The sequence below is a fragment of the Phaseolus vulgaris genome, chromosome 2 (genome assembly GCF_051622355.1).
Source record: "Phaseolus vulgaris cultivar YP4 chromosome 2, ASM5162235v1, whole genome shotgun sequence".
Classification (NCBI taxonomy): domain Eukaryota; kingdom Viridiplantae; phylum Streptophyta; class Magnoliopsida; order Fabales; family Fabaceae; genus Phaseolus; species Phaseolus vulgaris.
The window spans coordinates 34,450,331-34,464,715 of record NC_143499.1 but is presented as its reverse complement, the minus strand read 5'-3'; the positions used below and the strand labels follow the sequence as shown (position 1 = coordinate 34,464,715).

The following is a 14,385-nucleotide window of genomic DNA, read 5'->3' as shown; positions in this document are numbered from 1 at the left end:
ATGTGACTCAATTAAAAGTTTGAATTTGGATGAAACACAAAATATATCTAATTTGACATTCTCTTATTCGGATTGCATCAATGCACAATGGAGTGTACAAGAGCATTGGAATAATCTCTAATCGGGGAACATCATCCATGTAAAGGAAGAGAATAGAAGTATCTTGAGATATCAATGCTTGGAATTAAAGTGACTATGGAATATCAGACAAATTTGTAGAAGGACAAACAATCTAGTATATTATAAATGAACCACAAGATTGAAGTTTTGAGTCTGAACTAATTAATGGTCAACATAATATCATGCAAACACAATAAATCTGAATACAAGAGATATTAGGAATCTAAAACATGGTTGATATGAGCAATAATAAGAATAAGATTATTCGAGACATGTTGAATTGTATGAATGTGTGGTTGTAATCCAAGATTCACCTATGTTCTCATGGCTCATCTCAAGGTTGATTGTCCTTTGTTCTCCATTTTGCTAGATAGGGATAATGGCGGCAATAGAGGACAACAAATACGTTACTAGTCCAAAATGTACATTTTACATTGATTATATGAAACTTATTAGATTAATTCCATTATTAATGTAGAAAGCATATCATTTTACATCGATTAAAAAATTGATCGATGTAAAATATACAAATATTCCATTACATTTTTTCTTCCTTAATTAGCTTCCTATAAACCTATATATTTTTTATAAGAATTGGTTGGGTCAACTAAGAAAAGGTTATTGTAGTTCTCTAAACTTCTTCGCAAGGAGGTATGAGATTGCAACCTATTCACATTGTATTGATGTTAATTTTTTAGTTTTTTTATCATTTCATGATAAAATTATTGCTATGACCAATTTTTTATGAATTGAGAAATAGTCATTATAGTTGAAACAAGGAAAAAACTGAAATATATTTCTTGACAAAAAATATATAAGTTTTATTATCATTATATAGGCTAAGCCTAATAAAATCTTGATTTTGAAATACTAGAAAAAAGTGTCTCAATAATTATCATTTCAAGTATTGTTATATTTTGAAATAGTGCTTGTTATAACAACGCTCCTCTTCAAGCTACTCGGAGAATCTCAATCATTCTTATTTTTCAAGATCCCAAAACCACTATGTGGAAAGCTCCTTGATGAATACTTCAGCCAATTGAATTCTTGAATTCTTGAAGGGAATCATGTAGGACCACTATTTAGTTTCTCCTTGATGAAGTATTGATCTATCCTTATGTGTCTGGTTTTATCAATTGGCTTATCTATATCCTCTCTAAAGTTATATGTTGTTTTCCAATACCCTCGTCTCTTCTTTCATGACTTAGTTCCAATTCTCGTCTTTTCAACAGGTTACTGCATATATAAATATGATATATTTCATAAAATAATATATCTCATATTATTCCTAAACTTGAGAATAAAATTTATCAAATTTGACTGAATGCTTCACATCATTGAGAGAAACTCATATAATACATTATACTAGGAAGCTTTCTCTATGGCTATACAAAGAGTAGTATTAATGAACCATAATTCCCAGAGAAGACATTAGAAATTGGGTCGTCGTGAGGAGGCAGAGTCCTTGCTTGGCTAAGGGTTCTTCGATGGAGCTGAACCTTTTACGACCATTTTCCCAAAGGTGAGTTCTATGGTTCCTTTTTTATTTTGATGACGTTTTTTTATTGTGTTGTTTTGTTTGGTGTTGCATCCGGTGGCTAGAGTATGACGGGCGGTAGCAATTTTAAATTTGAATTTGAGCATTAGTTTTCTCATGACTTTTTAGTATATATAGGTCTTTAAGGTTTGTTGTTTACTGATCTCAGAACTTATATTGCACGCAGATGGACAGATGGAGGTGGTCAAGAGGTGTCTTGGAACCTATTTGAGATGCATGTGTGCTGGGTCATCACAAAATTGGGTCAAGTGAGTGCCAATCGCTGAATGGTGGTACAACACCACTTGCCACACTGATACTAAAGCAACACCTTATGAAATAGTGTATGGACAACTCCCTCCTACTCATCCGCCCTACCTTCTAGGAGAATCAAAAGTGGAACTTGTGGACAGGAGTCTTAGAAAAAGGGAGGAAATGTTGAAAGTGGTTAAACTCTATTTGAAAAGAGCTCGAGAGAATCAAAAGTGGAACTTGTGGACAAGAGCCTTAGAAAAAGGAGCAAATGTTGAAAATGTTTAAATTCCATTTGAAAAGAGCTAGAGAGAGAGGATGAAACAACTGGCTGATAGACATAGATATGACAAAAAAATATAAAATTAGTGATATGGTATATGTGAAACTACACTCTTTTAGACAAGTTTCTGTTTCTCAAAGACCCAATGTCAAGTTGAGCCCCCAAGTATTTTGGTCCCACAAAATCCTAGATTGTATTCGAGAGGTAGTTTACAGAATCGAACTTAATTGTTCTAAGATCCACAACGTCTTCCATGTTTCATAACTTAAAAAACATGCCATGTTTCATAACTTAGAAAACATGTGGGAGATTAGAGAAAGACTGACTTTTCCTTTTCATGGCATAGTTGCTATCAATGCAGTTTTTATGTACACATATACTGGTGGCATCTCATGCCCATACATCTCCGGCAAGCATTGGATCATGGAGTGGGCTATGGTGCTGGTGCTTATGCTCCCATCCGGTTTAAGGAAAAACCTTACTGGATCTTAAAGAATTCATGGGGAGAGAACTGGGTAGAAACAGATATTACAAGATCTGCAGAGGTCAGAATGTATGAGGGGTGGACTCGATGGACTCAACTGTAGCTGCAGTACATATCTCTAACCATTAAATATAAGGATGCCTAAACGTGGTATCGGAACAAGTAAAGTGTGTATGTGAATAATTTGGAATGATGTAATTTTATGGGGTAAACTGTTAGACCATGTTTATGATTTACTTTTTCTGTAATTCGGTGTGCTAGCTTTTTAGCTACAAAACATTACTCACCGTTATCGATAGTTATTGCACGTAACCTGAATGAAATGAATTTGTGTCCCCACAATTAACTTTGCCACATTCCAATGTCTTGGACTAAACTGCAAGAGATATCTGTTAAAAGAGAACAGGTAAACTGAACGTCTCATGACATCAGTTATAAATTGTCCATTGCATTATTTTGACATGTTAATGTGGTCTGGAAACAATTAGAATTAATGAGTAAAAAACAATTAAAATAATTGAATTTCAAAATCACTTTACACTATACACCACTTGATTGTGGAGGACATATCTATTAGAAAATCATCTGGTATTTCGCACCTTACAGCTCATCTTCATCCGTGAGTAAAGTAAAGGAAAACGGAAAGAACTTGTAACCATCTCCCTCGTAAAATTTGTTCTGGAACTCTACCCAGTGAAGTCTCAAAGCATGCAAGAAAGCACTTAGAGTTTCCATTAACAGTAACACACCAACAGTTGCACAGATAAAAACAAAAATGCCAACAATGAGAATAATAGTGTTATTGTACCTGCATCGGTCACAGAAACATTCAGGGTTAGTGCATCACATAACCTTCTTAATGGCCCGCCACTTTTCCATAGCACAACTAAAGAACTTACCCCCAGGCCAGAAGCAGAACTTTGTCATAGAAAACACTGGACAGCTCCGAATGAGCTAAGCTGAACAAAACCAAAAACCAAGGAAAGAATTATAATCAAAGGATATGAATTATTTAAAGGAGAACGGTTTACAACAGGGTTGAGCTAAAAGAATCTTAAATGTTGAGGAACATCAAATATGTACTAAATACTTCTGATTAATTAAACAAAGTGTTTACTTTTCCCTCAAATAACTTCTTTTATAAATAATTGAAGCATGTGGATACTACATATAGACATTTTCAAATGAATATTTGAACTTTAATTCACCATATTATGATAGACTAATCTTGATATGAATGTGACCTCATCAAATCTCTTCTGTTAGATACAAGTTCATTTAAAAGAAGTTTTATTGCCATTTATTATATTTCCAATATATTAAATATTTTCCTATCTAATAAAACTTTTTCCATTTTTACAGGACACTAGTTACTATTGAAATAAAATGGTACGAAAAACTTGTAGAATAAGTAGCTGCAACTAATGAGTGGACGATAATAAAACCGTATCAGTTTTTGTCATTTAACAACCCTGACTAGAATTTCGAAGCAACCAACCCTTGAAATGACATATATAGTATCATTTTCTTTTTTTACCTTTCTCTTCTTTCTCTATATGAGATATACAAAACTAATGGTCTCAGAAAGCGGGGCCATCTCTTTAATTTCTTTATCTTTGCTCATTACTTTTTCATCATGACAAGTCAAACTCTAATCACCTTATTAATCCTTCTAATCCACACTATCTCAGCATCAATGAAAATCCGGCCATGATTCTCGTTCCTTCCTTGTTAACCGAGAACAATTATCATAATACTAATAACAATGACACGAACAAGGTGTTGATGAATATTGTGGTTGATCCACGAATCAATGGAAGATATGGTAGAGGCAAAGCAATTTTAATGGACGCGCCGGTAGGGGAAGTAATTCCCATTCCGTAGATACGAAGCCGTAGATACGAAACTGTAACAAAATTTCACAAGACTACAATCACAGGCTTTCGACTACATACCTGAGCGCCCACAAACGTAGATACGAAGCTGTATTAGACACCGCTCCAAGCACAAATTCGATTGTATGTATAAGTTGGTGCACAAAAACCTCGCTGAAGTCAAACTCATCATGGTCACAGGAAACACTTTGTGACTCTGATTCGTTAGGATCATCCGCGTTGTACAGCAAAGCGTAAGATTGACCTTGATGCCTCTGAGGAAGCATGGTAATGAAAATAAGAATGTGATTTACAAAAAAAAATGAGAAAAAAATAAATAAAATAATGGTTTTGAGTGTACTTCTTTATGTTGCTTCTTCAGGAGAAAGGGCTTTGGTACTAGCATCCATGGTACGGCAACAAGTGCCAACAGTAGTAACACAAGCTAACATCAAAGAAACAGTGGGCAGTTCAGATGAGGTATCTGTCTAAAACAAAATTTATCCAAATCAAATTGAAATTTCTTACTTGAAGGAGCTTTTGACCAACAAAAAGCTGGTTTTCACCTAAATCCTCAGTTGGGCTTAGGAACATGTATATAACCACATGATACAGGTCAGCCTGTGATCCAGTGCACCATTTTACAATTATGAGGAGTGAAAGGTAGCCAAACAAGCTATTTAAGAATATCATCTGTGGAACGAACTGGTACCTGAATCATTATCGGAAAATCAAACAATGATACCCCACAGACTAAGAAAAACTAAAATTGTTTTTGCTGTTACCAGATATTTATATTGTTTTCGAAGTATTTTGCATTATAGTAACTCATTATGATTCCAAGATTCATTTGGGATACCCCCAGCAGAATTGACATCTTCATCTTCAAAGAATTAAGATATGGAAGTTCACTCCGAGTACCATGCCATTTAGGATCCACACCAAATGGATAAGTGTCACGTACTTTTATTAAACCTATTGTAGAAGCATCCCTAAAAAAGGGAATGCATAAATATTGCACAGACAAATACAGACAAATAATGTAACCAATTAGTATAAGAGAAAAGGGAAATCTAATAATATTAAATAAATTGTACTGATAACCACCCGCATGAAGGATCACGACATCCATAGGCAGAGGGTCCAAATAATTCAAATGGAACAGAGAAGAACTCATTATATATCATCCCGGTATAGATTGAGAAGAGTGCCATCATCGTAATAATATAGCGTCCACCGAAAGCCATTTCCATTATGTCTCCAAGTTTCTGTCGTTATTAACAACATTGAACAAAACTGATACTGGCATAAAATAAAATAGGCAGAAACATTCAGATTGAATACAAAAAATCCACGACCATAAGTAAAGTACCTGAGTCGAAAATTTTTTCTCGTTGATCACGAGATACAAAGCCGCCAGTAATAGGCATATGCCATGCCCCCAGTCGCCGAACATTACAGCAAAAAGAAATGGAAACGTGATAATTGTGTACACACCGGGATTTGCTTCCTGGTATTTGGCGACTCTGTCAAGTAATAATATTATAGTTTCAGGCTGATTATCAATAAATCTAGAAGCAACTAAGAATCGGTTATTGGACTTTGATAATGTGATAATTGTGGCCAAAACACTTCAGCAATATTAGATATTACTGGAACGGCTTACCAGACGCACTCTAAAAGAAAACATAAATCCTACCTTAATCACATAAAATCCATTTGTCACCACTATTATGATGGCTGCAAGAGTTGATAAACTTACACCAGTCCCCAGTTTTTCTGAAGGTATGTTCTACTATAAATTTAACATACATGGTAGATAATTTGGAAGACATTGTTGGGTTCTTATGAGAATTTATAAGTATGATATAAATTTTAATCTAATGGAGAAAGTTTTTAGCATGATTTACGGGGCGTAAGATTGATTTCTCATTTATCATATCCCGACAATAGAGAAACAAAATACATTATTTTTATGTTGACAAATGAAAAGCAACTCAATGTCGTAAATGAGATCCATGGCAAGGAAAATAAAGAAGAATTGAGTCTTGATCGAGAATGAAGAATGGGAAAAAAAGTCGAAGTAGAGCAAGGCAGCATGCATGAAAAGGGATAGAATTAGTAGTTGGATGGGTAAAGTAACTTTATTTTTTAACTTTTATTATGTTCTCACTAAATCTGTGACTTATTGTTTAATTTTTTTTTCCTTCAAATTCACAAGTGACAAAGTAACCAGATACTGGGATTTGTAAATCTTTACCAAATTTAACTTCAATTTCGGGTGGCAGCGTATTTTGGTGGGACTCATATAATGCAGTTACAATGTCTTGAAAAGTTACAAGAATTATTATGTATAGAATAAGCTATATATAATAATCAGATGAAGTATAAGTTTGTGGAGGGCTTAAGTTGTGATGTGTGATTCTAACACTTTGTGTTATATATATATAATGGAGAGATCAAGTTTTAATTGAAATGAGCAAAAGTTATACCGACCAAAAGGACCCGTATAACATGTGCCATCACATTGGATTAAAATTGTTAAATCTTCAGGCTTGATTCTTTATGATTAAAAGTGCAAGTCAGATCACAATTACCTGCTAGGGATTTTTTGAATAAGAGGGGAATGAAATTTGAAATGCTCATGGTGAGGGCCACATAACTTACCCATAGGCATCTACAATTTCTTGAAAAGAAGAAGTGAATTTGTTTGTGCAAAAGTAGGTAGGCGGTGATTCCTTTGTATGTAAGACCTGAAATATCACCCCAACTTGAGAACTGCAGTCCACAGTTGCCTGCTCCAATACTTTGTGAATCTGTCAAGTATTGAATCAAATTAATTCGCTAGGCCAGCCAATAAAAACGGCATTACGTGTATGCTTCTGCACAACGCATCAGAAATTAAAATCATAGTTCAAGGACCGACCTGGGTTGTCGCAAAAACAGGACACCAACCTTCTGCAAGGAGACATTTCTTTGTCACATTAATGCTAAGCATATTTAGAGTGTGATAAATGGATTTTTCCTTCTTCAACTATCAGTTAAAATTGAAGAAAGGAAATGTTAGCATTGGAATGAAAATTAATTGCAGAAGTAGCAGAAAAGCTGAAAAGAGAAACAGGAATCAAATACTCTATTGTCTATGCATGTCTTTTGGTAGTAGTTCAAAGAAATATTAGATGTAAAATGAAACAAACCTGAAGGCTCCACTGATCATAGTGATATCCAATTGTCTGCAATAGAGTGCTCCGGTGAAGCAATCCTGCCTCTATGGTAGTCTTCAATTCTGCAAGTCTTCCTGAAACCTATCAAGTTCATAGTACACAGTTATTATTTTCTGCACATTTTCTGTAATCAGTCTATGAAGAGCTGCTACTATGGATAAAGTAGACCAACCACTTGGGCCTGGGGAAGTGGCAAGAAGCTCGCATCATAAAATCCGAAATCTCTAATATGGTGAATAATTATACATGAAATAATGTTTTTTCTCACTAATGTTCTTTCTTTGTTTTTTTTTCTTATATTGAAATTGATTAATTTACAAAGTAAATGGATTATATTTATATGAGAATGCAAAAAAAAAAAATTCTGCACATTTCTTTTCCTATTATTTTGCTAATTATTTCCTTTTTATTGTTTTTCCTTATTTCTCTCAAGATTAAAACAATGTTTCTTGACCATTTTCAACAATTTTTCACTTCACACTTATTTTAATTTGTCTTCATACTTTATCAATACAATAACTTTTTTATTTGCTATTTGTTAGTCAATAGTTACTGTCTTGGATCTTTTCCAACGTTAGAACCTCATTTTCAAGAAAAGATCAGATGAAATGATAACAAATGTTGAATTTTTTACGTATGTATTACATTTTGACTATCATTGTGCAAAGCATTTTTCTTCGGGATAAATTGTAGTTTGTTAACAATCCTTAAAGTCACATAAATTCTTTATTGGTTTCTGTTACTATATTATAATCTAGCAGATAAAGCAACAATTTTATGTATCGGCAATGTCCAAGTAATAATTGTAGCATCAATAGTAAAAAGTTAAATAGTGGTACTTCTTTGATGATTGACTTCACCTCCAAAGTTTGCATCTAAAGTCTTCAATTTTTAATTCTCCTTTATTTCTGTGGTGTTTTATAGATATGTCAAAATCCACTTGAATACTTCCCAATGAACTTAAATTCAATTTGACATAAACTTCTCTACAGCTCCCATTGCATGCCTAATATTTGGCCAAACTAGCGTGTGTACATCGAACTTCCAATGGTAGAAGCATATTGAACCTTATCCATAAGCTCTCTCTCTTTTTCTCTCTAAGGTAACTTATCCCACGAGACGCAAAAATGACTATACAAAAATGTGTTAATTAGCTTGATATCTTCCATGTTAATGAACCTTAGCCATTCTCTCTAAAATAACTTATCCTAGGAGAGGCAAAAAGGACTAGACAAAAATGTGCGTATCTTCCATGATAAACTCTGAAAATACTGTTGATGTACTCTAGTTGAGATAACTACAAAATTCCTTTTCGTCTATCTCTCGTGATTTGCTTTCTTAAGATCTTCTTCACTGGACTTAAGTCCTTCATGTTAAATTCTTTTGATAGTTTCATTTAAGTTTTTAATTTCACACATGTTCAAACCTACCACTAGCAAATCATCTACATAAAGTAAGAAAAACGATATAATTGAATTTATATCTCTTGAAGAAATAACATTGATCAACATTTTCGAATCCTTTCTTGTGCATGAAGCCATCAAACTTCTTACACTATGATCTTGGTGGTTGTTTCAAGTCATACAAACTCTTCTTCAATATATACACAGTATATTCTCCTTCCCTTTCCCTAAGAAATATTTAAGTTGATGTATATATATCTCCTCATCTAAATCACCATTAAAAAAATGCAATTTTCAAATCCAAATTCTTAAGGAAGATTTCTTCACTAGTCACAATGCTTAAGACAAACCTGGTAGTGTTTAGCTACAGAATTGGAATAAATATTTCAATGTAACCAACTACTTCCTTTTGCTGCAATCCATTTATGACTAGTTGGCTTTGTATCTATTGGAGCCGTCATCATCTTCCTTCACCCGGTGAACCCATTTGTTGTGAAGTGCCTTGTTTCCCATAGGTACTTAATTCTTAAGTTTGATTAGAGATCGGCGACTTCATCTTATCTTTCATAACAAGCTTCCACTTGTCAGTGTTTATAGTTCGATATGTTTCGTCATTGTTTTCATGTTTCCCTTCATCAGACAATAACATATAATTCATGTATCTCCTATTAGGGATATGAGGTCGAGAAGACCTTCATAATATAAGAACTGGAGTAGAATACTCTGACATGCTGAGGACTCTCAATTACAAGAGTTTTTGAAAAATCATTTACCTCTACAAACAGTTTTTTTATTGGGTTTTGAGTTGTTAATAACTATATTATATTTATCCTTAAATATTATTCTTTCATTAAAAATCATATCCCTACTATGAATAATTTATTTGTTTTTGTTAACCTAAAGTTAATAGCTAAATTCACCCTTATCATAATCAATAAAAATGGTTTTAATCTGAGATTAAATTTATTTCTACCTTCTGTAATATGCATATAAGCTAAATATTCAAAAACTTTAAAATGTATATATTTTACACTTTTCCACCACATAATATATAATAGAGTAGTGATAAATATACCACTCGTTTTTATTAAATACTCAATCAACATCCTCAACAACACTCATATCATATGGCTTATTATTTTCTTTTTCATTTTTTTATTCTCTTTTTAGTTAGTTATAATAAAGGTGTTTAAATTTTGTTGGGTGTTTGTTTATCTTTTTCTTATATAATATATATGTACAATTATTATAAAAGTACGGTATATAAAGTCAATTAATAATATAAGTATTGTCCCACAACATAAAAAATGTAGATTCCTCATTCCTTGCAAATAGCACTATCGGAAAAATAGTTCACTTATGTCATTGCATAAAAACTGTTGAACTTGGATAAGAAAAAAGAACAACTAACAACTAAAAAACAGTGACAAGGTTGATCGAGATCACTGAAATTTACTTAGTTCGACGTAGGCTATTGAAGAAAAATAAGACACGTGTTACCACCAAAAGAACATAACTGAAAAATAGCTGCACAATAAGTCACGAAGAAAACTAAAGGTGTAAAACTTTCACCTAACATGTCCAAACTGAATAACAAATATGCTGTTCTTATTAATAATCGACAAGAAATTCTAAAGATTCAGCAATCTGAAGCTGAAAACTGAAAATAAAAGACAACTGAAACTAAGCAGAAATCTAAGCTTAACAACAACTGAAAACTAAGCGGAAATATAAAATTAAAGATTAAGTTTACCTCTGTTATCGTCTGAAGCTGTTTACTCAAGTCATCTGAGAAAGGATAACGATTTGCTCCAAAAGCATCACATATTTTCAGAATTTTACTTTTAACACTTTCTCCAGAATAAAAGACAACAAATACATTTTTATGAACCTGTAAAAAGGGAGACTGTGACTTTATGGACCAAAAATGACTAAGAAGATAGAAGTGACTAGTAGCAATAGAAGAGTAAACTTCCATAATCAGAAAGACTAATTATATATACAATTATGTCAAAGCAGCATTGTCGTTCGTCTCTATAAGTTCACAGATTTTTAAATAAAAGGAGGAACTTAGGTGATCAAGTATACTACATATCTAATTGCAAGAGGTTTGTGACTTAAATTTAGGAATTTAAAGTAACCTTCTCCCCTGACGTAAGATCAAGAACAGAATGATCAACCACAGCCTGTTTGAGAAAAACGTTTCCCCTAGTAGCACGAAATAGAATTCTTTCGAAAGGAACTGATTTTTCCCTCGAAACAAGTCCACTGATAAAGCCCAGCTTAATTTGCTTTGTTGACGTCTCCTCCTGAGCACAAATTTACTAAGCGTCAGAAAGAGAACAAATCTGTAAAGTAGCAAAAAGAAAATACACAGCTGCAGCTTATACCTGTTCCCATAATAATGGGCTGTCAATAGACCTTTCAACAGTTATCTGAACTTCAAGCTTTTTCTGGTGAGCTACGGCATTGTTTTTTGCTGAAGAGAAAAATTCACCAACCTGTAATGATAAATCAAAAAAGGCATTACCATTTTCTTATCCAATCAAGGAAAGAAAATAAAAGACCAAGCTATTTGATAAAATACATACAAACCAAGAATAAGGACTAACAGTATGTATAAAGGTAGACAGAAATAAACCATAATAATATACCAAAAAATTAACGCTTATACACTTCTATTTAGAGTTTAAACACCAGAGAGATGAACAGCAAAGTTAACTTAAGTATCAGAAACGATTATGGCATTTGTGGCAGTGAAGAACATAATAAACCATACCTTCTCTTGAACAAGTTTATACTCTGATAGCTCATTGTAAGTGTGTTTCAACTTCTCATTATTTGCGTTAATCTCTAGGAGGTCAGCTTCGAGTTCTTCAAGTTTAACCTAGACACCAACAAAAAATTTATTACTTGATACTGTGTTCTTGAGCAGAAGAACGGGTAACAAAAGTTTCAGAGAATGTCATGACCTCCAAACTTTCCAGATCAACATTATCCTCCCTCGCTGATGTCGTTGAGGGTGAGACACCTGCTTTCATCATTTGTTCCTTAAACAACCGTAGCCTACGCGCCATTTCCCCACATCGTTTAATCTAGATGATAAATTGTAAGTTTTCCAGTTCAGTAAATCAAAATAACTTCCATTAAATATGGTGTATTAGAATTAGTATATGCTGTTACGAACTTTCTCAAACTGTTGAAAGTACAAGGAGTACCACAGATGGGATATTTTAGCAACATTGATAATTTGCATTACCATATAAAACCAAAATTAATGGAGGAGCTTAAAGTTTCCTGAAAGACGTAATACTCTGTCACTTAGCCTCACCAATACCTCTGGCACAAAGAAAAAGATAGAACAGTCTCATTGTAACTCTTCCAGATGTATGAACTTCAATTTGAGCACATCTCCAATTAGTTCACCAATTCAAAATTAGTTTAATCCAAATCAATTTCACCCTATTCTAATTTAATCCAAATAAGTCCTGACTGAGATCACCTAGTTATATTTACTAGAAGGAATTCTCTAATGTGCTTAAGATAGCAATAATAGAAATTAATTTTTCATTACAGGTTTGCCGTTACATAAATTGAACATCCAAAACATGTTGAAATAAAAAAATTATGATATACCTACCTACATTCAAAAACAAAACAAAAAATATCTACAATTCCGGTCGTGTTTTCAACAAAAATGAGAATCGTGAAAATTGCTTACAGTCAACTGAAGATAAAACAAGCTCGATAAGGCCTTCGCATAATGCAATGACATCAAATATTATGCAGTTTATCCAAATCTCGCGTCATTAGAGTTTCAATAACACACAACAAATGCGCAAATGATTTTTATTTTTTAAAACGTAAAACCAAAACGCAAGCGCAGGTAGAGATTTGATATGCACCTGAGAAGCATAAGTTCGCTGGAATGGACTTTTATCTACATTGAGCTGGAGAATAAATTCAAACAAACAGTTGTCAATGTAAGAAATAAATAAGATGCAGAGAAATGAAGGCATCAAAACACAATTGAAAATAGTGAGTGAGAGCATCAAAAGAGTAACGGCAATGCAGGTTCCAGAATTCACAGCAAAGGAATCTAAAACAAGAGCAATGAGAAATGAAAAGGAATCTCACATCTTTGAATTGGAAGAGGCCGAGATCGCCAAGGTAAGAGATGGCTCGATGAGCTGATTCGATTGGAATGATCAATTGAGCCAATTGCATAGGCTCTGACCTTAGCAGATCCATCTTGGGGAGACAATTACCTTCATTCACCATCAGGATCTCTAAAATGCACAAACACAAAAATGAATGAACGAATAACTGTGAGGCAAATGCTCTTTTTCTATAGAAAAAGAGTTTGTTCGTAAATCAAATCTTGCCGCTATATCCATCCCGCGGTTTATAATGCTTCTTCTTCCTCCTAACGCTCGCGCGCATATAAATATATAAAACAATTATTATTATTATATAAAGTATAAATATTGACATTTTCTTTCCATTTTGTTTTTCAACTGTAAAAATTATTACAATTTTAACTTCTTAATTGCATTAATTATTATAAAAAAAATATACACATATGTTGCCAATAATAGTAAGAATATTGGTGGATGATAATAGTTAAAATAAATTATTCAGAAACAGTATCCTTTCCAAATATATATTAATAAATATGATAATCCTTAAAGGTAATATATAAAATTGTAATCTAAAATATCATTAAACTATATGTCAAATACTTAGTATTATAATCATATTTTATTTAAATACATAATATTTTAAAATATATATAAAATAGTTTTATTTTAAATATATTTTATAGAATTATTATTTAATAAAAAAATATGATACATTGTTTGTTAGAAAAAAGCGCACCAAATCCAAGAGCTAGTTTAAATAAGTGTTGCAAGTATAAAATGTGAAGATTGTTTTGGTATTAGCATTGGATCATGATTAGAGACAAAGGTTTCCTTAGAAGATGCAATGCTTCAATGTAATGTTTTATCTCACGGCAACAAATGCAAAGCGTTTGGCGTATATTCCTTGTTTGATAAACTAATGCTTGTACAAACGACAAATATACATAGTGTTTAATGACTCAATTTGAATATTCTAAATCCTTATTTTATGTTACAGAAAATTAATATAATATATTTGTCTTTTAAAAAGATATTGTGAAAACATGTCAATATTAAAAGGCAGAAT

General features: G+C 32.8%; 1 protein-coding gene across 1 annotated transcript; it reads right to left on the bottom strand.

Moving 5' to 3' along the window:
• Positions 1-3,071: 3,071 nt before the first annotated feature.
• On the bottom strand, positions 3,072-13,594 carry LOC137811604 (V-type proton ATPase subunit a2). Its single transcript, XM_068613403.2, has 18 exons — positions 13,315-13,594; positions 13,083-13,127; positions 12,150-12,272; positions 11,957-12,064; positions 11,568-11,678; positions 11,319-11,486; positions 10,931-11,068; positions 7,748-7,855; positions 7,477-7,584; positions 7,218-7,366; positions 5,923-6,076; positions 5,658-5,818; positions 5,336-5,542; positions 5,079-5,262; positions 4,912-4,995; positions 4,632-4,825; positions 3,576-3,635; positions 3,072-3,484 (listed from the first exon to the last, which is right to left on the bottom strand). Exons 1-18 carry the CDS (start codon positions 13,456-13,458, stop codon positions 3,277-3,279), a joined length of 2,454 nt encoding a protein of 817 aa, XP_068469504.1. The 5' UTR covers positions 13,459-13,594; the 3' UTR covers positions 3,072-3,276.
• Positions 13,595-14,385: the final 791 nt, after the last annotated feature.